Raw genomic sequence first — 24810 nt, 5'->3', positions numbered from 1 at the left:
AGATTTATAAGGCCTTGTGAAAGTTGTTTACCCTCTTAACCTCACCAGATGACTGACCCACAACTGTCAGTTGATTAAATATAAACAGATGGCTCACAGTTGTTTATTGCTCAATAATCACATAAGCATTTCCAAACATTTCTTTATCAACAAGCAGGAGAACAAGGAATTTGAGATAGGATAAAATTTATTAGTGTTTTATTATAAATGACTGTATGACCCTTGTGGGTTTATCCCTTTATTATGATTATAATTATAGTAATTTATTATAAATGAATAAATCATGTAGTGAAATATGGTGGTGTCATGTGATGAAATGAGGGGGCATTGGCTAACTAAACAGATCATCCATAGCAGTTTACTGCACAAATGAGTTATAAGATAAGATACCTTATTTCAGCATGATACACTGTTTGTAAAATATGAATGACATTTAGTGTACATGCAGAAAGCCCCTTAATATGCAGAGCATTTCAGGAAAACTTAAGACTAACTTTAGATCAATAATGTAATGACAATTTGAGTGGTTTTATACAATTTCTTAGGTAGTTGTAAATATAAATTTAGAAGTTACAGTGAATAAAAGAGAATTGAATATCTATTAGTTCATGCTGTATAGCTTTTATCAAGTTTAATTGGTTAAGGAATTACAGGTTTGAATATGATTATAGGTAATGAGGATTCTAGCATATTTACATAAAGGGGACATAATGAATGTTTTAATGGATAGGAGAATTACAGATATTGAGAATAAGATTATATTGTTTTATATATGTTTGTGATATTGAGAATATAGATATATGTATAGTTTTCACATATTTAGCTGATGTTGGGATACATTAGGGAGAGAGGGTGTTTTTTAACGGTAGTTTTGAAAATGCTGGCTGAGTCAGTGGTTCTGGAGATTTCTGGCAGAGTTCCAGATTTTGGGCCCTTTTATGTCCATTGAAATTTTAGAGAGATTTAGCCAGACACAGGGAATGTCAGAGATTTTTGTGCCTAGTATTATATCTGTGAGTCCTGTTGCTATTATCAAGAGAGTGCTTCAAGTCGGGATTAATATTAGAATGTATTGTTCTGTAAATGTAGGTTGCACAATAGTAAGAGTGAATGTTTTGTATAGTGAGTAGATTCAGGTCTTTGAAGAGTGGGGGAGGGGGTTGTCTAACAGTGGACTGTGTTATCATTCATACTGCAGCTTTTTGTTGGGTTATTATTGGCTTAAGGTGATTTGCTGTTGTGGATCCCCAGGCACAAATAGCATAGGTGAGGTAAGGGTAGATCAGTGAATAGTATAATGTAAGTAGTGCTGCTTGTGGTACATAATAACATATCTTTGAGAGGATACCAACTGTTTTGGATAGTCTCTCCCCTACATACAAACATTTGTGTTGCAAACTTTTGATATGAAAAATTTGCAGAAAGTGCTGAGATGCAAACAATACATAGTGGTTCCTCTAGCTTCATTGTTCATACATGTGCTTGTGCCCTCTCCACAAATTCAGTGTTGTTGTTCTTTCAACAAACTGGCCGTATCCCACCGAAGCAGGGTGGCCCAAAAAGAAAAATACAAAAGTAAATTCAGTGTTATTTGTAATTATTATACCCCTAATATGTCTGGTGTTAAGCACAAAAGCAGGGGTAGTGCTAAGAAGCACCAGGCCATCACAATGGAAACAAAATTGGACATAATGTATTTTTGCATTTTTCCTGTGTTCACATATATATTAAAACTATGGATTTAGAAAAGGCATATGATAGAGTGGATAGAGAAGCAATGTGGCAGATGTTGCAAGTATATGGAATAGGTGGTAAGTTATTAAATGCTGTAAAGAGTTTTTATGAGGATAGTGAGGCTAAGGTTAGGGTGTGTAGAAGAGAGGGAGACTACTTCTCGGTAAAAGTAGGTCTTAGACAGGAATGTGTAATGTCACCATGGTTGTTTAATATATTTATAGATGGGGTTGTAAAGGAAGTAAATGCTAGGGTGTTCGGGAGAGGGGTGGGATTAAATTTTGGGGAATCAAATTCAAAATGGGAATTGACACAGTTACTTTTTGCTGATGATACTGTGCTTATGGGAGATTCTAAAGAAAAATTGCAAAGGTTAGTGGATGAGTTTGGGAATGTGTGTAAAGGTGGAAAGTTGAAAGTGAACATAGAAAAGAGTAAGGTGATGAGGGTGTCAAATGATTTAGATAAAGAAAAATTGGATATCAAATTGGGGAGGAGAAGTATGGAAGAAGTGAATGTTTTCAGATACTTGGGAGTTGACGTGTCGGCGGATGGATTTATGAAGGATGAGGTTAATCATAGAATTGATGAGGGAAAAAAGGTGAGTGGTGCGTTGAGGTATATGTGGAGTCAAAAAACGTTATCTATGGAGGCAAAGAAGGGAATGTATGAAAGTATAGTAGTACCAACACTCTTATATGGGTGTGAAGCTTGGGTGGTAAATGCAGCAGCGAGGAGACGGTTGGAGGCAGTGGAGATGTCCTGTTTAAGGGCAATGTGTGGTGTAAATATTATGCAGAAAATTCGGAGTGTGGAAATTAGGAGAAGGTGTGGAGTTAATAAAAGTATTAGTCAGAGGGCAGAAGAGGGGTTGTTGAGGTGGTTTGGTCATTTAGAGAGAATGGATCAAAGTAGAATGACATGGAAAGCATATAAATCTATAGGGGAAGGAAGGCGGGGTAGGGGTCGTCCTCGAAAGGGTTGGAGAGAGGGGGTAAAGGAGGTTTTGTGGGCAAGGGGCTTGGACTTCCAGCAAGCGTGTGTGAGCGTGTTAGATAGGAGTGAATGGAGACGAATGGTACTTGGGACCTGACGATCTGTAGGAGTGTGAGCAGGGTAATATTTAGTGAAGGGATTCAGGGAAACCGGTTATTTTCATATAGTCGGACTTGAGTCCTGGAAATGGGAAGTACAATGCCTGCACTTTAAAGGAGGGGTTTGGGATATTGGCAGTTTGGAGGGATATGTTGTGTATCTTTATATGTGTATGCTTCTAAACTGTTGTATTCTGAGCACCTCTGCAAAAACAGTGATAATGTGCGAGTGTGGTGAAAGTGTTGAATGATGATGAAAGTATTTTCTTTTTGGGGATTTTCTTTCTTTTTTTTTTGGGTCACCCTGCCTCGGTGGGAAACGGCTGACTTGTTGAAAAAAAAAAAAAATGTACACTTCAAGGTTGCTTGATGTTCATACATACATATATGACAGTACTGTACAATACTGTATACGCACATATGTTGGACTTGCAAACAAATGGACTTATGAATGACTGCTCCGAACCGAACCTGTTAGTAAGTAGGGGAGTATCTATACTGTTTTTTTTGTTGTGTGTTGGATATGGGTGTTGAATTTCAAGTTTCTGTCTTGATGCAGACCCAGAAATATTCCCTCATTATGTTAAGCAATAAGAGTATTCTTAATCATAATGTTTAGCTGGACATTACTTACTCTGCCCCCAAACATAATATAGAAGTTTTGTCAAATGTTATGTGTAAGTTTATTGGTAGTCATCCAGGTTGATATTTTTAAGAGCTCTTCATTAACAATAGTTGAGTAATGCAAGATTAGGGTAGGAGATGACAAAAGTTGTCATCATCAGCAAAGAGAATAGGTCAAAGTTGTTGCAATACATTTGGAAGGTAATTTATGTAGGGGGGCCAAGGATGCTTCCCTGTGGTTTGCCAATGTCCAGAGGTCTTGCTGAGGAGGTTGCGTCTTTAATAGAAAGGTATTGTTGTCTGTTAGTAAGGTAAGACTATATATATATATATATATATATATATATATATATATATATATATATATATATATATATATATATATATATATATATATATATATGCAAGTGCATGGCCTCTGATACCATAATAAACAAGTTTGTGAAGTAGGATGCTGTGGTCTACTGTATCAAAAGCTTTCTTTAGGTCAGTAGAGACCTAGTGGATATTCATTTTTTTCAAGTGCTGTGTAAAGCAAGTCTAGCATTTTTATAATTGCATCATTTATTCTTTTGTTTCTTCAGAAGCTAAACTGGCAGGAGTTGAAAATGCTTTGTGATGTTATAAAGGAGTATAATTGCTTGTGTACGAGTTTCTCGAAAATTTTGGATAACAAAGGCAAGTTTGATATTGGCCTATAGTTGTTTACATCTGTTGGGTCTCCACCTTTGTGAATTGGTGTAACCCTTGCTGTCTTGAGTAATGCCAGGAAAGTGCTGGTTCTAGTGATTTGTTAAAGAATAATGTAGTGGTGGGTGAGAGGATACGAGCCACTTGTTTGAATGATAGTGGCGGGATATGAACTAGGTTATGAGGGGGATGTTGGTGCCTGGAATTTTACTGGCAAGCCTTAATCCTTTGGTTGCAAAGTCATTTATCTTGTTAGCTGTATCAATAGGCTGGAGCTGCAGTTCTTAACCATTGTGGTACATAACCACTGGGGTACATAACCATTATGGTTCATAATCACTGCAGTGCATAACCACTGCTGTACATAACTGTCCCCAAACACTTCTACATAAACATGCAAGAGAACGAGGAATTTAAGGTAGGATATAAAGCTTCCTTTGTCACTATTATAAATAAGATAAATAAATAAATAAATAAATTGTGTGATTGTCAGCTGATTTCGCTGCATGGGGGCATCAAGTGATAAACATGTCTTGCGTGTCTGCTGCTCACTGTTAATAAACATCTCCGAACACTTCTGCATCAATAAAAATAAAACAAATGGTATAAAATACCAACATGATGGAAAGGTATTTTTCCAAACAAAAAACAAAGAATTCAAAGTATAATAAAAATCTACCCTTTTGCTATTATAAACCCCTCAAGGAAGGTTCCTTGATGTTGGTGAGGGGCTTTTAATCTAGGAAATTGGATCTGTGCTCCAGTTCCCTGAATTAAGCCTGAATATCTTCCCCACAAGCACTGCATAATCCTATGGGTTTAGCACTCCCCCTTGATTATAATAATCATAATTACTATTATAAAAGTGAAAATTGTATGTTGAATCATGCAATAAAATGTGCGAGTGGAGCCAGTTGATAAAACAGACAATCTACAGCCATCTACTGAGTGGAGAGTTACTTGACCATCATGTAACCAATCGTGTTATTATGATTTAGCAAGTCAAAATTTCCTTGTTAATTTTTGAGCATATTTTATACTGATAAAATTGTGTATTAATTTATGATATCACTGGTGCTGTATTAGTTATTTCTGTTTTCACTGGATGGAGTACCATGCTTATTTTCTTTTGAAGAAATAGATGCTGTACTGTGTGAAACCAGTGTTGAACATGAGCTTTCCATGGTCTTACTGAATAAATATAACAAAAAATTTATTTTTACATGTTTGTAGATGAATGGTTCAGAGAACCGACATGTTGATAAATTAGACATGTGCAACTCTTGGGTATCTTCATTGAGGAAATGTTTCGCCACACAGTGGCTTCATCAGTCTATACGTAGGAGAAACTTGAAGAACAGGAGGAGAATGAGGTAATCAGTCCCTCAACCTTGAGTCGATGTGTTCAGTCCATCAATCTTGAATAGAATACCTATTCAAGATTGATGGACTGATTGAGGGACTGATTACCTCATTCTCCTCCTGTTCTTTAAGTTTCTCCTACGTATGGACTGATGAAGCCACTGTGTGGCGAAACGTTTCCTCAGTGAAGATACCCAAGAGTTGCACATGTGTCTAATTTATCATTTTTACATGTTACATAGATTTTACGAAATTGGATGACAATTAGTAGTGCAAAGGTAAGCCCCTGTGTATTCAGTGCATTTCAAGCAAGCAGAACATTTTTTTTTAACATGTCGGCCATTTCCCACTGAGGCAGGGTAAACCAAAAAGAAATAAAAACCCCAAAAGAAAGAAAAACCCAAAAAGGAAAAAAAGACTCGTCATCATTCAAACATTTTCACCATCACTCACACATAATCACTGTCTTTGCGGAGGCACTCAGAGACGATAGCTTAGATGTCTCTCCAAACTGCCAATATCCCAAACCCTTACTTTAAAGTGCAGACACTGTACTTCCCATTTCCAGAACTCAAGTCCGGCTAACCAGTTTCCCTGAATCCCTTCACAAAATATTACCCTGCTCACACTCCAACAACTCATCAGGTCAGAACATATCAGACCATAAAAAAAATTGCACCTACATGTCAAAGTAATTCTAATGAATATAACAAATGTATTCAGATATTTGGGAGTGGACGTGTCAGCGGATGGGTCTATGAAAGATGAGGTGAATCATAGAATTGATGAGGGGAAAAGGGTGAGTGGTGCACTTAGGAGTCTGTGGAGACAAAGAACTTTGTCCTTGGAGGCAAAGAGGGGAATGTATGAGAGTATAGTTTTACCAACGCTCTTATATGGGTGTGAAGCATGGGTGATGAATGTTGCAGCGAGGAGAAGGCTGGAGGCAGTGGAGATGTCATGTCTGAGGGCAATGTGTGGTGTGAATATAATGCAGAGAATTCGTAGTTTGGAAGTTAGGAGGAGGTGCGGGATTACCAAAACTGTTGTCCAGAGGGCTGAGGAAGGGTTGTTGAGGTGGTTCGGACATGTAGAGAGAATGGAGCGAAACAGAATGACTTCAAGAGTGTATCAGTCTGTAGTGGAAGGAAGGCGGGGTAGGGGTCGGCCTAGGAAAGGTTGGAGGGAGGGGGTAAAGGAGGTTTTGTGTGCGAGGGGCTTGGACTTCCAGCAGGCATGCGTGAGCTTGTTTGATAGGAGTGAATGGAGACAAATGGTTTTTAATACTTGACGTGCTGTTGGAGTGTGAGCAAAGTAACATTTATGAAGGGGTTCAGGGAAACCGGCAGGCCGGACTCGAGTCCTGGAGATGGGAAGTATAGTGCCTGCACTCTGAAGGAGGGGTGTTAATGTTGCAGTTTAAAAACTGTAGTGTAAAGCACCCTTCTGGCAAGACAGTGATGGAGTGAATGATGGTGAAAGTTTTTCTTTTTCAGGCCACCCTGCCTTGGTGGGAATCGGCCAGTGTGATAATAAAAAAAAAATAATAACAAATGTACATGTATATAACAGTTGATTAAAAGTGTAGCATGATACTTAACAAAAAAGGAAACATGAGTTAATTTTTTTTTTTTCAACACTGGCTGTACCCCACCGAGACAGGTGACCTAAAAAGAAAAACAGAGTTTTTCTTTTTAACTCTAGTAATTTATACATGAGAAGAGGTTACTAGACCTTTGCTTCCTCAAGTTAAATTTAACCAAATATATTCCCCTGTAAGCTATGCATATTGTAAAAGTCAACTAAAATGCCGGGAACAATGGGCTAGTAAACCCCTTTTCCTGTATAGCCTACTAAAAAGAAAAAGAAGAAAACCATCAAAGTGGAATGTTTGAATGTGTGTGGATGTTGTGCGAATGATAAGAAAGAGATGATTGTGGATGTTATGAATAAGAAGCTGAATGTCCTTGCTTTAAGTGAAACAAAGCTGAAGGGGGTGGGAGAGTTTCAGTGGAGAGAAATAAATGGGATTAGGTCAGGGGTTTCAAACAGACTTAGAGCAAAAGGAGTAATAATAATGTTGAAGGATAAGTTGTGGCAGGAAAAGAGGGAATATAAATGTATAAATTCAAGGATTATGTGGTGTGAAAAATGGGTTATAGTAAGTGTTTATGCACCTGGAGAAGAGAGAAGTGTAGAGGAGAGAGAGAAATTTTGGGAAATGTTGAGTGAGTGCATGGAGAGTTTCAAACCAAGTGAGAAAGTACCTGTGGTTGGGGATCTCAATGCTAAAGTGGGAAAAAATGTTGTGCAGGGAGTAGTAGGTAAATTTGGGGTGCCAGGGGTCAATGAAAATGGGGAGCCTTTAATTGAGCTATATGTAGAAAGAGGTTTGGTAATAAGTAATGCATATTTTATGAAAAAGAGGATAAATAAGTATACAAAGTATGATATAGCATGTAATGAAAGTACTTTGTTAGATTATGTATTGGTGGATAAAAGGTTAATGGGTAGGCTTCAGCATGTACATGTTAATAGAGGGGCAACTGATATATTGGATCATTATTTAGTTGTAGCTACAGTTGAAGTAAGAGGTAGATGGGACAAAAGGAAAATGGCAACAGCAAGTAAGAGAGAGGTGAATATGTATAAACTAAGGGAGGAAGAAGTTAGTGTGAGATATAAACAACTATTGGTAGAAAGTGCAAGTATGAGTAGTGGGGAGGGGGGTGTTGAGGGTTGGAATAGTTTTAAAAATGCAATATTAGAATGTGGAGTAGAAGTTTGTGGCTATAGGAGGGTGGGTGCAGGAGGAAAGAGGAGTGATTGGTGGAATGAAGTAAAGAGGAGTGATTGGTGGAATGAAGTAAAGAGTGTGATAAGAGAAAAGGGTAGCTTATGAGAGGTTTTTACAAAGCAGAAGTGTTATAAGAAGAGCAGAGTATATGGAGAGTAAAAGAAAGGTGAAGAGAGTGGTGATAGAGTGTAAAAGGAGAACAGACGATAGAGTGGGAGGGGCACTGTCAAGAAATTTTGATGAAAATAAAAAATTTTGGAGTGAGATAAATAAGCTAAGAAAGCCTAGGGAACGAATGGATTTGCCAGTTAAAAACAGAGTAGGGGAGTTAGTTGATGGGGAGCTGGAGGTATTGCGTAGATGGCGGGAATATTTTGAGGAACTTTTAAATGTCAATGAAGAAAGGGAGGCGGTAATTTCATGCACTGGCCAGGGAGGTATAACATCTTCTAGGAGTGACGAAGAGCAGGATGTGAGTGTGGGGGACGTGCACGTGGCATTACTTAGAATGAAAGGGAGTAAAGCAGCTGGAACTGATGGGATCATGACAGAAATGTTAAAAGCAGGGGGGATATAGTGCTGGAGTGGTTGGTATTTTTGTTTAATAAATGTATGAAAGAGGGGAAGGTACCTAGGGATTGGCAGAGAGCATGTATAGTTCCTTTATATAAAGGGAAGGGGGACTAAAGAGATTGTAAAAATTATAGGGGAATAAGTTTACTGATTATACCAGGACAAGTGTATGGTAGGGTTATTACTGAAAGAATTAGAGGCAAGACAGAGAGTAGGATTGCAGATGAGCAAGGAGGCTTTCGAGTGGGTAGGAGATGTGTAGATAAATGTTTACATTGAAGCATATATGTGAACAGTATTTATTTAAAGGTAGGGAAGTTTTCATTGCATTTATGGATTTAGAAAAGGCATATAACAGAGTGGGTAGGGGAGCAATGTGGCAGATGTTGCAAGTATTTGGAATAGGTATTAAGTTACTAAATGCTGTAAAGAGTTTTTATGATAGTGAGGCTCAGGTTAGGGTGTGTAGTAGAGAGGGAGGTTACTACCCAGTAAAAGTAGGTCTTAGACAGGGATGTGTAATGTCACCATGGTTGTTTAATATATTTATAGATTGGGTTGTACAATAAATAAATGCTAGGGTTTTGGGGAGAGGGGTGGGATTAAATTATGGGTAATCAAATACAAAATGGGAGTTGACACAGTTACTTTTTGCTAATGATACTGTGGTTATGAGAGATTCTAAAGAAAAGTTGCAAAGGTTAGTGAAGTGATCATAGATAAGAGTAAGGTGATGAGGGTATCAAATGATTTAAATAAAGAAAAACTGGATATCACATTGGAAAGGAGTATGGAAGAAGTGAATGTTTTCAGATATTTGGGTGTTGACTTGTCAGCAGATGGGTTTATGAAGGATGAGGTTAACCATAGAATTGATGAAGGAAAAAAGGTGAGTGGTGTATTGAGGTATATGTGGAGACAAAAAACATTATCTATGGAGGCAAAGAAGGGAATGTATGAAAGTATAGTGGTACCAACACTCTTATATGGGTGTGAAGCTTGGGTTGCAAATGCTGCAGTGAGAAGGTGGCTGGAGGCAGTGGAGATGTCCTGTCTAAGGGTAATGTGTGGTGTAAACATTATGCAGAGAATTCGGAGTGTGGAATTTAGGAGGTGTGGAGTTACTAAAAGTATTAGTCAGAGGGCTGAAGAGGGGTTGTTGAGGTGGTTTGGTCATTTAGAGAGAATGGATCAAAGTAGAATGACTTGGAAAGTGTATAAATCTGTAGGGGAAGGAAGGTGGGGTAGGGGGTCATCCTCAAAAAGGTTGGAGGGAGGGGGTAAAGGTTTTGTGGGCGAGGGGCTTGGACTTCCAGCAAGCACGTGTGAGATAGGAGTGAATGGAGACGAATGGATTTTGGGACCTGACGAGCTGTTGGAGTGTGAGCAGGGTAATATTTAGTGAAGGGATTCAGGGAAACCGGTTATTTTTATATAGGCGGATTTGAGTTCTGGAAATGGAAAGTACAATGCCTGCACTCTAAAGGAGGGGTTTGGGATATTAGCAGTTTGAAAGGGTATGTTATATATGCTTCTAAACTGTTGTATCTGGGCACCTCTGCAAAGACAGTGATTATGTGTGAGTGAGGTGAAAGTGTTGAATGATGATGAAAGTATTTTCTTTTTGGGGATTTTCTTTCTTTTTGGGTCACCCTGCCTCGGTGGGAGACGGCCGACTTGTTGAAAAAAAAAATATTCCCATTCACTCTTCAGTTTGTTTACATCCTCCATGAGCTCTGCATCTCGTATGTCTGGAAACTTTCCAAAGTTTCAAGTGTTTTAAAGTAATTACATATTTTATGTATGCTCCTTTTATGTTACAATGGCATCTGAGGGTAGTTGTGATAAAAAGAGTTGTAAGACTTCTTACTTTAAGTGCAAAGTTAGAAATGATTCATCTCAGTGAGCAAGGTATGTCTATGGCTGAGATAGTACTGATAATTGGGCTTATGTGGACCTGTACTTATATAACCCTTATGGTTTTAGCATAGTTATGATTATAACAATACTGTACGTAAATAAACTACTGTAGCGACTTTCAGGTACATTAAAATCACTATCTGGCATCATTACAAAGTAGGAGTAGCTACACCAGGCGTAGAACTATATACAAAAGATGAGGAAATCAGTCCTTTAGCCTTGGAGTTTACCTGGAGAGAGTTTCGGGGGTCAACGCCCCCGCGGCCCGGTCTGTGACCAGGCCTCCTGGTGGATCAGCGCCTGATCAACCAGGCTGTTGCTGCTGGCTGCACGCAAACCAACGTACGAGCCACAGCCCGGCTGATCAGGAACTGACTTTAGGTGCTTGTCCAGTGCCTGCTTGAAGACTGCCAGGGGTCTGTTGGTAATCCCCCTTATGTGTGCTGGGAGGCAGTTGAACAGTCTCGGGCCCCTGACACTTATTGTATGGTCTCTTAACGTCCTAGTGACACCCCTGCTTTTCATTGGGGGGATGGTGCATCGTCTGCCAAGTCTTTTGCTTTCGTAGTGAGTGATTTTCGTGTGCAAGTTCGGTACTAGTCCCTCTAGGATTTTCCAGGTGTATATAATCATGTATCTCTCCCTCCTGCGTTCCAGGGAATACAGGTTTAGAAACCTCAAGCGCTCCCAGTAATTGAGGTGTTTTATCTCCGTTATGCGCGCCGTGAAAGTTCTCTGTACATTTTCTAGGTCGGCAATTTCACATGCCTTGAAAGGTGCTGTTAGAGTGCAGCAATATTCCAGCCTAGATAGAACAAGTGACCTGAAGAGTGTCATCATGGGCTTGGCCTCCCTAGTTTTGAAGGTTCTCATTATCCATCCTGTCATTTTTCTAGCAGATGCGATTGATACAATGTTATGGTCCTTGAAGGTGAGATCCTCCGACATAATCACTCCCAGGTCTTTGACGTTGGTGTTTCGCTCTATTTCGTGGCCAGAATTTGTTTTGTACTCTGATGAAGATTTAATTTCCTCATGTTTACCATATCTGAGTAATTGAAATTTCTCATCGTTGAACTTCATATTGTTTTCTGCAGCCCACTGAAAGATTTGGTTGATGTCCGCCTGGAGCCTTGCAGTGTCTGCAATGGAAGACACTGTCATGCAGATTCGGGTGTCATCTGCAAAGGAAGACACGGTGCTGTGGCTGACATCCTTGTCTATGTCGGATATGAGGATGAGAAACAAGATGGGAGCTAGTACTGTGCCTTGTGGAACAGAGCTTTTCACCGTAGCTGCCTCGGACTTTACTCTGTTGGTGTGAAAAGCACCATAGCCTTCCTGCTTGTGCTCCAGTTCTTCACGACTACGGTGCTCTTCACACCAGCTCCAAGGCAGAGGGACTGATTACCTCATCTTCTGTATAGTTCTATTGTCTTCATATTATGTCCTAGAATTTGTACTGATAAAGCCACTGGATGGTGAAACGTCTACATTAAAGGTACCCAGATGTTGCATGTGTCTAATTTTCATCTTGTCAGTATGGTATACCATTCATGTACAAAACTGAGCTGCATCATCTAAGTGAAGCCTTACTTTTGAACTCCTGTTACTTATACATCTTAATATTCACAAACACTAAGTTCTGCGTATTCTAAAATGATTTATTTTCCGACTCGGCATATGGCCACAAAAGTGTGATCACTCCAGTAGTCGAAACATTTTACTACATTTATGGGGAGAGCTGTTCAACAGTCTCCTACAAGCCATAAGGGGAATTACCAACAGATCCCTGGCTGACTTCAAGAGGGAGCTGGACAGATGCCTAAAGTCAGTGCCGGATCTACTGGGCTGTGGTTCGTATATTGAACTATGTGTGGCCAGCAATAACAGCCTGGTTGATAAGGCCACGATGCCTGGGGGGGCGTTGATCCCTAAAATACCCTCCAGGTAGAGCTAAATCTGTAGGGGTTATGCACCTGGGAGAATGAGAGGCATTCAAATTCGATCCAAGGAAGGGAAACACAGGTCTAATTCCTTAGATGAAGATCCCATCACAGCACAAAGGAACCTGCCTGCAGAACCTGACCACCTGGAGCTTCCTCTGGTTCTCAGTGAATGAAGGAGAGCACATCGTCATTTTCTTCAATCTTCAAAGTTTATTCTCTATAAGGATTACAATGCTGAGTTTACAGAATTTGGTTATTGTGTGGTTTACATGTAGCAAAATAATAATTACAGAGTGTACCACTAGAACACCTAGCATGGCTAGGCATTTCGGGCAGACTTAGATTAAATCTTAAGTTTAAAATATTACAAATTATGAGGTAAGTTGGTATTATGGCTAAGTGACTAAATACTAGTTTGTGAGTTTAGCAATGTGAATGCTTTTGTTTTGGCACAGTACATAGTTTCAGTATTGGAGTATCACAGGCCAACTTATGACTAGTTAAGATTCATTATTTTAAGATTGAGATTGATATTTCTGTTTATGGTCAAATGGGTGAGCGAGTGTAAGTGTGAACCACCAGGTGGTATTCGTGTAGTTAGTTGACAGGGTGTATCAGGGAGATAAGATGTTTTTTAATGGTAGTTTTGAAGGTGATGAATGTGTCTGCAGTTCTAGAGTTCTCAGGTAGGGTGTTCCAGATTTTAGGGCCTTTGACTTACATTGAATTTTTGTAAAGGTTTAGTCGGACATGGGGAATGTCGTAGAGATGTTTGTGTCTGGTGTTATGCCTGTGGGTTCTGTCACAACTATCAAGAAAGCGTTTTAGGTCAAGGTTGATATTGGAGTTTAAGGTCCTGTAGATGTAGATTGCACAGTAGTAAATGTGGATGTACTGAACAGGGAGTAAGTTTAGATCTATGAAGAGTGGGGGGTGTGTTGCCAGGGATGGGATTTAGTGATTATTCTTAATGCAGCTTTTTGTTGGTATCATGCTGACCTCAGTACAGTATGCAAAATGTATTCTGATAATTGTAATCAATATTTAATTAAACTACAAACCCATCCATTGTAGCTTCAATGTATATTTAGATGAAATAAAATCTTAATGACGTCACTCGTCAGTAAACTTATGACGTTTAGCATAGCAACGTAGACGGTTGCTATGGCAACCAGGACTAACACATCTGAGTCTCCTTGACTAACACACCCCTCAAGGAAGGTTCCTTGATGTTGGTGAGGGGCTCTTGATTTAGGGAATTGGATGTGCCCCAGTTCCCCGAATTAAGCCTGAATGCCTTCCACATCCCCCCCCAGGCGCTGTATAATCCTCCGGGTTTAGCTCTTCCTCCTTGATTATAGTAGTTGACTAACACAGCTGTATCTCCTTGACTAACACAGCTGTATCTCCTTGACTAACACAGCTGTATCTCCTTGACTAACACAGCTGTATCTCCTTGACTAACAGTTGCACCAGCTGCTAGTGGTGACGTTTTCAAACTTTAAAGTGGTTTTATATAAATTATGTACAACTGACCCTAATATAACCCAATAATTAAGCCATGACTTTTTATATTTGATTTATGCAGGACACTTAACATAAACAACAGCTTTAATTACAAAGGTGCAACAGAAGTCAGATCCAACACAGGAGACTAGAACACAAGAGGGAAGTTAATACAACACTGCTTGGCGGATTTCGGCAAGTAATTAGTTTGAATCTTACAATGTATGTAGTACAAAGAAATATTTTGTGTAAATAGTAAGAAGTGAAACTTAGCTTAATGAAGCTCCCACAAGCATAGCATTACTTCTGTACCTAGAAATAGGTACATGTAAATGGAATTTCAAAACCTATGCACCATCTAATCCACTAAAACCTTTCTCTCGGTCTATATTACTCATTCACGCACGCACAAGTACACATGCATACACAATAACACTAGAAAGATAAAATTAGAATGGTAGGTGCTTAATAAGAAATACAAGTAAAAGGCAGATGCTTTAAAGTAAGAGAAACAGCAAGCTGACATGTCCTTTGAAACATGACCTTGTTCTTACTTTCTCTCTCCTCATCAAAGAAAGACGTAAGGCAAGAGTGATGGCACCCAAGAAGAAAGGCAAAGGGAAGGGAGACAAGTTATCGAGGATGACAGTAGAACAGCGTCAGCAGTACCTGGACCGTCGAGCAGCACAAGAAGCTGAGACAAACAGACGCAAGGAGGAACTTCTTGCCTGCTTTCTTAAGGTGAAATGCTTGCTGCATGGTATTTGACATGTATGTTTGTGATCTTCAGTAATATAATCCCAAAAAAACTTAAAACACGGATATTTTTTTTTCACAATCTTAATTTTTCTGTAGCTCGATCGCTAGGCACTCAGCTCACACACTGAGGTCTGGGGATCGATCCCCTAGTACAGCTGGAAAACATCAGGACGTGTTTCCTTAAGACACCAGCTGTCCATGTTCACCCATCAGTGTTAATCGACTGGTGTTTACCTGGACCTGGAGTTTACCTGGAGAGAGTTTCGGGGGTCAACGCCCCCGCGGCCCGGTCTGTGACCAGGCCTCCTGGTGGATCAGTGCCTGATCAACCAGGCTGTTGCTGCTGGCTGCACGCAAACCAACGTACGAGCCACAGCCCGGCTGATCAGGAACTGACTTTAGGTGCTTGTCCAGTGCCAGCTTGAAGACTGCCAGGGGTCTGTTGGTAATCCCCCTTATGTGTGCTGGGAGGCAGTTGAACAGTCTCGGGCCCCTGACACTTATTGTATGGTCTCTTAACGTGCTAGTGACACCCCTGCTTTTCATTGGGGGGATGGTGCATCGTCTGCCAAGTCTTTTGCTTTCGTAGTGAGTGATTTTCGTGTGCAAGTTCGGTACTAGTCCCTCTAGGATTTTCCAGGTGTATATAATCATGTATCTCTCCCTCCTGCATTCCAGGGAATACAGGTTTAGAAACCTCAAGCGCTCCCAGTAATTGAGGTGTTTTATCTCCGTTATGCGCGCCGTGAAAGTTCTCTGTACATTTTCTAGGTCGGCAATTTCACCTGCCTTGAAAGGTGCTGTTAGAGTGCAGCAATATTCCAGCCTAGATAGAACAAGTGACCTGAAGAGTGTCATCATGGGCTTGGCCTCCCTAGTTTTGAAGGTTCTCATTATCCATCCTGTCATTTTTCTAGCAGATGTGATTGATACAATGTTATAGTCCTTGAAGGTGAGATCCTCCGACATAATCACTCCCAGGTCTTTGACGTTGGTGTTTCGCTCTATTTTGTGGCCAGAATTTGTTTTGTACTCTGATGAAGATTTAATTTCCTCATGTTTACCATATCTGAGTAATTGAAATTTCTCATCGTTGAACTTCATATTGTTTTCTGCAGCCCACTGAAAGATTTGGTTGATGTCCGCCTGGAGCCTTTCAGTGTCTGCAATGGAAGACACTGTCATGCAGATTCGGGTGTCATCTGCAAAGGAAGACACGGTGCTGTGGCTGACATCCTTGTCTATGTCGGATATGAGGATGAGGAACAAGATGGGAGCTAGTACTGTGCCTTGTGGAACAGAGCTTTTCACCGTAGCTGCCTTGGACTTTACTCTGTTGACGACTACTCTCTGTGTTCTGTTAGTGAGGAAATTATAGATCCATCGACCGACTTTTCCTGTTATTCCTTTAGCGCGCATTTTGTGCGCTATTACGCCATGGTCACACTTGTCGAAGGCTTTTGCAAAGTCTGTATATATTACATCTGCATTCTTTTTGTCTTCTAGTGCATTTAGGACCTTGTCGTAGTGATCCAGTAGTTGAGACAGACAGGAGCGACCTGTTCTAAACCCATGTTGCCCTGGGTTGTGTAACTGATGGGTTTCTAGATGGGTGGTGATCTTGCTTCTTAGGACCCTTTCAAAGATTTTTATGATATGGGATGTTAGTGCTATTGGTCTGTAGTTCTTTGCTGTTGCTTTACTGCCCCCTTTGTGGAGTGGGGCTATGTCTGTTGTTTTTAGTAACTGAGGGACGACCCCCGTGTCCATGCTCCCTCTCCATAGGATGGAAAAGGCTCGTGATAGGGGCTTCTTGCAGTTCTTGATGAACACAGAGTTCCATGAGTCTGGCCCTGGGGCAGAGTGCATGGGCATGTCATTTATCGCCTGTTCGAAGTCATTTGGCGTCAGGATAACATCGGATAGGCTTGTGTTAATCAAATTTTGTGGCTCTCTCATAAAAAATTCATTTTGATCTTCGACTCTCAGTCTGGTTAGCGGCTTGCTAAAAACTGAGTCATATTGGGACTTGAGTAGCTCACTCATTTCCTTGCTGTCATCTGTGTAGGACCCATCTTGTTTAAGTAGGGGCCCAATACTGGGCGTTGTGTGGGCGTTGTGTGGGTCGCATCCTGGGATAAAATTGACCTAATTTGCTTGAAATGCTCAGCATAACAAGCAGCTTTCTGTATAGTGGTATATATGTCATTGATGTCAGCTAGGCCTGTATATCTTGTAGAAATAGATATTATTATTGTACTACTGCACTCAGCTATGGTTATTGGTAGATTACAAATACTTCTGTCTGCACCACTAGTTGATCATGTAGTTTCACTTTCCTTACTATTAACATAAGTTTTATGTAGAGCAACCCTACTGTCATGTTGCATTAGATTAAAAATTTCTTAAGGTATTTCATTAAATTTAAAATTTAGATTTAAACTACTGTACTATTTCCCCTGTAGCACAGATTTACCTACATGACCATAATATTTTCCATGACTATGGGAATATGAATATTTTCCTTGCAATGTGCATGTTTTTTATCCAAATTTATAAACTATTTTCTTTCTTGCACCTGTTTCCTGTGATCTCATTGCATCTTCTTGTAAACTATATTGTTTAAACTATATCTCACTATGGCCAGTGTTAACATGAGATTCTAACAGAGAATCATGTTAACACTGAAATACAGTATATGTACCATCAAACAATTTGACTACAAACTAGGCTGTAAATTATGGTTTACAATAAAGGCTATTTGAAAATATATTTCAGTGGTTATTTTTAAGTAAATCAATTCAGGTTAGATTGGTGATATCCAAGCCTGAACTCGTGCAGATTTTTCAAGATGTATGGCAAACTTTATTTTTGCATGTCATTCTCAGTAATATTTGCATAAATGCACACAGGTTCCATTGTTGTTGTTGGTTGTTGTTGAAAAGTAAACTAGTGTATTAGGCTTCAAATTCAAATTCAAATTCAAAGTTTATTCTCTATAAGGATTACAATGTTGATTTTACAGAAATTTGGTTATTGTGTGGTTTACATGTTGTAAAATAGTGATTACAGAGTGTACCACTAGAACGCTTAGCATGGCTAGGCATTTCGGGCAGACTTAGTTTTATTCTTAATTGTAAAATATTACAAATTATGAGGTAAGTTGGTATTATGGCTAAGTGACTAAATACTAGTTTGTGAGTTTAGCAATGTGAATGCTTTTGTTTTGGCACAGTACATAGTTTCAGTATTGAAGTATCACAGGATTCATTATTTTAAGATTGAGATTAATATTTCTGTTTATGGTCAAATGAGTGAGTGAGTGTAAGTGTGAACCACCAGGTGGTATTCGTGTAGTTAGTTGACGGGGTGTATCAGGGAGATAAGATGTTTTCTAATGGTAGTTTTGAAGGTGATGAATGTGTCTGCAGTTCTAGAGTTCTCAGGTAGGGTATTCCAGATTTTAGGGCCTTTGACATACATTGAATTTTTGTAAAGGTTTAGTCGGACACGGGGAATGTCGTAGAGATGTTTGTGTCTGGTGTTATGCCTGTGGGTTCTGTCACAACTATCAAGAAAGCGTTTTAGGTCAAGGTTGATATTAGAGTTTAAGGCCCTGTAGATGTAGATTGCACAGTAGTAAGTGTGGATGTACTGAACAGGGAGTAAGTTTAGGTCTATGAAGAGTGGGGGGGTGTGTTGCCAGGGATGGGATTTAGTGATTATTCTTACTGCAGCTTTTTGTTGGGTTATTATTGGCTTTAGGTGTGTTGCTGCAGTTGATCCCCAAGCACAAATAGCATAGGTGAGGTATGGATAAATAAGTGAGTGGTATAGTGTGAGAAGGATCCCAACCATTTTGGATACTTTTTTGGTTATATGCTGGATATGGGTGCTGAAATTCAGGTTGTTGTCAAGGTATAAGCCTAGGAATTTGCCCCCATTATTTCTGGTAATTAGCGTGTTGTCAATCTTAATGTTAATTTGTGCATCTCCTGCTCTGCTACCAAACAAAATATACTGTAGTAGGTTTTGTCAGTGTTAAGCGTAAGTTTATTGGCTGTCATCCAAGTCGATATTTTGATCAGCTCCTCATTCACAATGGTGTTGAGGGTGGCAAGATTAGGGTGAGAGATGACATAAGTCGTGTCGTCAGCAAAGAGAATGGGTTTCAGGTGTTGGGATACGTTTGGAAGGTCATTGATGTATATGAGGAAGAGCAGGGGACCAAGGACACTTCCCTGCGGAACTCCAGTATCAATTGGCCGTGTTGCTGATGCTGTGTCTTTAATGGTGACATACTGATACCTATTAGTAATGTAAGATTTGAAATAAGCAAGTGCATGGCCTCTTATACCGTAATGATCAAGTTTGTGGAGTAGGATGTCGTGGTCTACTGTGTCAAAAGCTTTTCTTAGGTCAATAAAAATTCCTAGTGGATATTTCTTATTTTCCAATGCTGTGTACAGCAGATCTAGCATTTTTATGATTGCATCATTAGTGCTTTTATTTTTCCTGAATCCAAATTGGCAGGGGTTGAGTATGTTTTGAGCTGTTATAAATGAATACAGTCTCCTGTGCACGAGTTTCTCAAAGATTTTGGATAGCAATGGTAAGTTAGATATTGGCCTATAGTTGTTTAAGTCTGTAGGGTCACCACCTTTATGTATTGGTGTAACCCTTGCCATCTTGAGTAGTTTCGGGAAGGTGCTAGTCTCTAGTGACTTGTTAAAAAGTAATGAAATAGCATGCGAAAGGACATGGGCCGCTCGCTTGTACAGTAATGGTGGGACATGAGACAGATTCCCCGAGTTATTTTTAAGTGACTTTATAATCTCGGTGACTTCCATGGGCTCAGTTGGTGCAAGATAGAAGGAATTAGGGAAATTCCCATCTAGGTAGTCCCCGGCATGGGCATTGGTATGTGGGATTTTACTGGCGAGATTAGATCCTATGGTTGAGAAGAAGTCGTTTATCTTGTTAGCTGTGTCAGTGGGATGTAGTGGTGTTTCATTAGGTTTAGTTAGGACAATATTCTTGGTTTTTCTCAGTTTGTGGGTCCCTAGAATCTGAGAGAGTGTTTTCCAGGTCTTTTTTATATCTCCTCTAGTGTCTGTGAATCTACTGGAGTAGTATAGTTGTTTGGCTTTCTTTATTACTTTGGTGAGAGCTGATGAATAGTGTTTAAGAATATCTTTGTGTATTAAGCCCTGTCTATATTGCTTTTCATATTGGTGTTTCTTGTCAATGGATTTCAGAATGGTGCTGGTTAGCCATGGGCAACCAAGCCGTTTGTTTGTGATCTGTTTTGTTTTTATAGGACAATGTTTGTTGTATAGTCTAAGTAATTTGTTAAGAAAAATGTCTGTCCAGTCATCAATACCATTGGCCTTGGAGAATTCTGTAGGCCAGTCAACAGTCTCTAGGTCAGCTGTGAACTTCCTTACTGAGGCCTCATCATGGAGTCTAAATGAGACTTTGTTGTATTCAAGTGGTGGTTTACTAATGTTTGTCAGGAGGAAGGTAGGGTAGTGGTCTGTAGTGCTATCTGTGATTATCCCTGATTTAAGGGGGGCTAGTATATTGGTCCATATGTGGTCTATTATGGTTGCACTTGTCTCAGTGAGCCTGGTTGGTTTAGTTATTGTTGGTATGAGAAGTGTGTTGTTCATATTGTTGATGAAGTCAGTTACAGGCTGATCATCTAGTAAGCCAAGGTTGATGTTGAAGTCTCCAGCTAAGAGAAGGTGGTGCTTATTCATTTGTCTGTTTGTTATTAGTGACTTTAATTTCTCACTGAAATTTGGGATGTTTGTGTGAGGTATCCGGTAAATGGCACCGATTGTTATAGGCGTCTTAAGGTTTTTTACAGTAAAATTAGCAATAATGTATTCCCCATATTCATTACTAAAGCAAGTGGTGCTAAGACAAGATAATTGGTTAGAGTAATAGATTGCAATACCACCCCCAATTTGGTTTGGTCTGCAGTTGTGAATTGCTGTGTATCCTGGTAGAGGGTAGATATCTATTGTGTCCTGCTTAAGCCAGGTCTCAGTAAGAATAATGCAGGAGAAGGGTGTCTTTAGTGATTCAAGGAGTGCTAAGAGGTCATCATAGTGTTTGCTTAAGGACCTGATGTTGTAGTTAAGTACTGATAGACTTTTAGCATTGTTTAGGATAGTGCTGGCTTGTGATGCTGTGTAATAAAGGCAGTTACTTTCCAATAGGTTTTGATTGGGTGTCAGATTATGGAGGTTTAGATCAGGGTCAGCGTGATCAATCATCTTCTAGATTTAAATTATGGTTATTTATATCCTGAGTTGTGTGTTGAGTTCTTGTACTGATATCTGTAGTGGTAGGAAGTTTGGACAAGTATATAGCTAGAGTATTTTGGTCATGTAGAGTATAGTCACTACTACACATAATGAAGTTGATGTTGTCTATGTGTTGTGCTGGAATGAACTAAAGTACAACTAGGTATAAACTAGTAATATAAAAATACAAATTAAAAATAGAACAAGACTCTCACTTGTAATTGCACTAAGGTCTAATAATGACTTGTGGAGTCTATGTTTTGAGCTAGAATGAGCTATAGTACAATAGGTTTAATCTAATAATATAAAAATACAAATTAAAAATAGCACTAGTCTCTCACTAGTAATTGCACTATGGTCTAGTATAGTGAATTTGGTATTGACTATGTATTGAGTTAGAATGAGCTATGGTACAACTGAATTTAATCTAATAATATAAAAATACAAATTAAAAATAGCACCCGTCTCTCACTAGTAATTGCACTATGGTCTAATATAGTGAATTTGGTATTGACTATGTATTGAGCTAGAAAGAGCTATAGTATAACTAGGTTTAGTCTAATAATATAAAAATACAAATTACAAATAGCACCAGTCTCTCACTAGTAATTGCACTATGGTCTAGTATAGTGAATTTGGTATTGACTATGTATTGAGCTAGAATGACCTAGAGTAAAACTGTGATTAATCTAATAATATAATAAAGGCACAAGACTCTCAATTGCACTAAGGTCTTGTATAAGTTGTTTACAAGAATTAGTGTATAATTAGATTTAAATTGACAGGATAAAATACAAAAAATTATGGTAGCAAAAGAATAATAAAAAAAAATGATAAAAATAAAAATGGCAATGACTTGGTTATAATATGCTAGTAAGATGGTAGACAGGATAATATAAAAGTTGTAGTTGAAAATACTAGTTTAAAAAAGTATGGAATAATGGTCAATAAAAGAAGTTTACAATAAATTTGATCAATATAGTTTAAAGTAAAATTGGGCAATAATAGGGATTTAGAATAAAATTGGGTAATTGAGTATTTTTTAAAGTGAGGTAGAATTATTGAAGACAAGTTATGGTTAGTTTATAATAAAATAAGATGGAACAGTGATGTGGTAAGTTGTAAAAAAGGAGATAGATTCTGTAGATGTTAAACACAATTAAGACTATGAGGTAGAATGGTCGTTGAATACTACAATGACAATCAAAAGTAGTTGGGGTATTAGAATTTTAGGGGGGCACAAATTTATGACAGTATAACACTAACGGTGGACTATGGGTATTATCTGCACTTTACTCTGATTCTGTTAGTCCAGCCTCACTTAGGAATGTTTTAAGGTCATGTTCTGTAGAGATGAAGTATCTCTTCCCAGTGGGCTGTTTCCTAACTGCGATTTTTCCATCCCTCACAAAGCACTGGTGGATTTTTTGGGCATAGCGTAATTTTCTTAGCCGATAAAGAAGGTTTTGTCTTGTTTTGGTAAGGCACTCATTGACGTAAACATCAGTTTTCATAGAAATAGATGTTTTGAGTAGGTTGTTTCTTTGTAGGCTAGTTTGGAATTTTAACAGCACTGTTTTTTTACCTGCTTGGTAGCCCATCAGTTTGCAATCCTTTAGGTCGTCACTACGTATGTTAAGGTGAAGGTGGTCCTTGATAAGCTGTAGGGTGGTCTCCATGCAGGTCTCTTGGGTGACTGTGGCTGGGAGATGTTTGCTGTTAACTACAACAGCGTCAGTTAGCTGCTGTTGGTCATTATGGTCTTGGAAGTTGGTTATGACAGTGGCAAGTTGTTGGTCCACTCTTGATCTTTCCTCTGTAATGTTGGTAGTAAGTAGGGTGACTTGGTCTTTTAGAGTGTTGATGGTGTCTAGGGACTGGGTGTGGGTGTTGCTTTGTTGTTCTAGAGTGTCTAGTTTATGTTCTAGAGCAGTGATCTTGTTGAGGTAATCTGCATTGCTAGCCTTTAGTTCCTGCATTTCTTGAGTTAGTTTGGTGATCGTTTGGTTCTGAATCATAAGGAGTTTAGCTATTTCTGGGTCGGTGATCTTCTTGACATCAAATACTGGGAAGGAGTTATCTTGGACTGTAGCGGCGGTCATGTTTGTTGTTGTCTGTCGTGTGTTGTGGTGGTGCCGGTGGGTGATGAGGGTTGTGTCCTGGCTGGCAGTACCACAAGTTTTCCTCGTGTTATTGCTGCTCTCACCTTTGATGTTAGGAGTCCTTAGCTGGTTACTGGATCTTCTTTTATTGTTCTGACCCTTGTCCATTGGCTGTGGCTTCGGGTGAATTGTAGGCGATGGGTGAATGTAGTGGAGTATCACTTCAGTGGCAGCGGGGTAGGAGGTGTAGTATGAGTCCTATTTGTTGGTAATTTGTGAACTTTTGGGTGATTTCTGCAGTTGCTTTATATCATTCTGGGTATCCACATATGTTAGTGTTATGCGGGTCTTGATTAGGTCATCACTGGGCTGCTGGGAACCTTAATGCATCAGTCCACCTAGATAGTGACAAAGTATGCTTTAAATCTTAAAGCAGATTCAAGAAAATAATTAGTACGTACACACATTTTTGTGTACAGGGTGTTCCAGAAGTCGGAACCCATAAAAAAGTATACAGTTTACACACATAATATTCATACTGAATGGTAAACGTAAGGAAATTAAAACTATCGAATTATAAAACAAATTCCAACCACACAACAGAGCGAAAAACTAATGTAAAAGACCTGGAAGTGATCATGTCAGAGGATCTCACCTTCAAAGACCATAACAGTGTTATCAATCACATCTGCTAGAAAAATGACAGGATGGATAATAAGAACCTTCAAAATTAGGGATGCCAAGCCCATGATGACACTCTCCAGGTCGCTTGTTCTATCTAGGCTGGAATATTGCTGCACACTAACAGCACCTTTCAGGGCAGGTGAAATTGCTGACCTAGAAAATGTACAGAGAACCTTCACCGCATAACTGCGATAAACCACCTCAGTTACTGGGAACGCTTAAAGTTCCTAAACCTGTACTCCCTAGAACGCAGGAGGGAGAGATACATGATTATATACACCTGGAAAATCCTAGAGGGATTAGTACCAAACTTGCACACGAAAATCACTCCCTTTGAAAACAAGACTCGGCAGACGATCCAGCATCCCCGCAATGAAAAGTAGGGGTGGCACTAGCACATTAAGAGACAACACAATAAGTGTCAGGGGCCCAAGACTGTTCAACTTCCTTCCAGCATACATAAGGGGGATTACCAATAGACCCCTCGCTGTCTTCAAGAAGGTGCTGTTCAGGCACCTAAAGTCAGTACCTGACCAGCTGGGCTGTGGTTCGTATGTTGGGTTGTGTGCAGCCAACAGCAATAACCTGGTTGATCAAGCCCTGATCCACCATTAGGCTTGGTTACAGACTGGGCCGCGGGGGCGTTGACCCCCGAAACCCTCTACAGATATACACATTAATTCTTTTACTATTTTTTGCCAT

The 24810-nt window shown here is 39.4% G+C and overlaps 1 protein-coding gene across 6 annotated transcripts in view; it reads left to right on the top strand.

The window, feature by feature from the left end:
• The first annotated feature begins 14089 nt into the window (after window positions 1–14089).
• The window catches only part of LOC128700396 (dynein regulatory complex subunit 2), a 55396-nt gene continuing 44675 nt past the window's right edge, over window positions 14090–24810 (top strand). For 5 of the 6 annotated variants that reach the window (XM_053793597.2, XM_053793598.2, XM_053793595.2 and 2 more), the window contains exons 1-2: window positions 14090–14444; window positions 14824–14990. In XM_053793597.2, coding sequence (XP_053649572.1) covers window positions 14844–14990 — 147 coding nt within the window. In that variant the 5' untranslated portion in view covers window positions 14090–14444; window positions 14824–14843. Of the gene's footprint in view, window positions 14449–14823; window positions 14991–24810 lie in introns of all 6 variants that reach the window. The other variant, XM_053793596.2, reaches the window with a different exon arrangement.

Source organism: Cherax quadricarinatus, chromosome 71 (assembly GCF_038502225.1).
Source record: "Cherax quadricarinatus isolate ZL_2023a chromosome 71, ASM3850222v1, whole genome shotgun sequence".
NCBI classification, from domain to species: domain Eukaryota; kingdom Metazoa; phylum Arthropoda; class Malacostraca; order Decapoda; family Parastacidae; genus Cherax; species Cherax quadricarinatus.
This window is presented reverse-complemented; position numbering and strand designations above follow the sequence as displayed.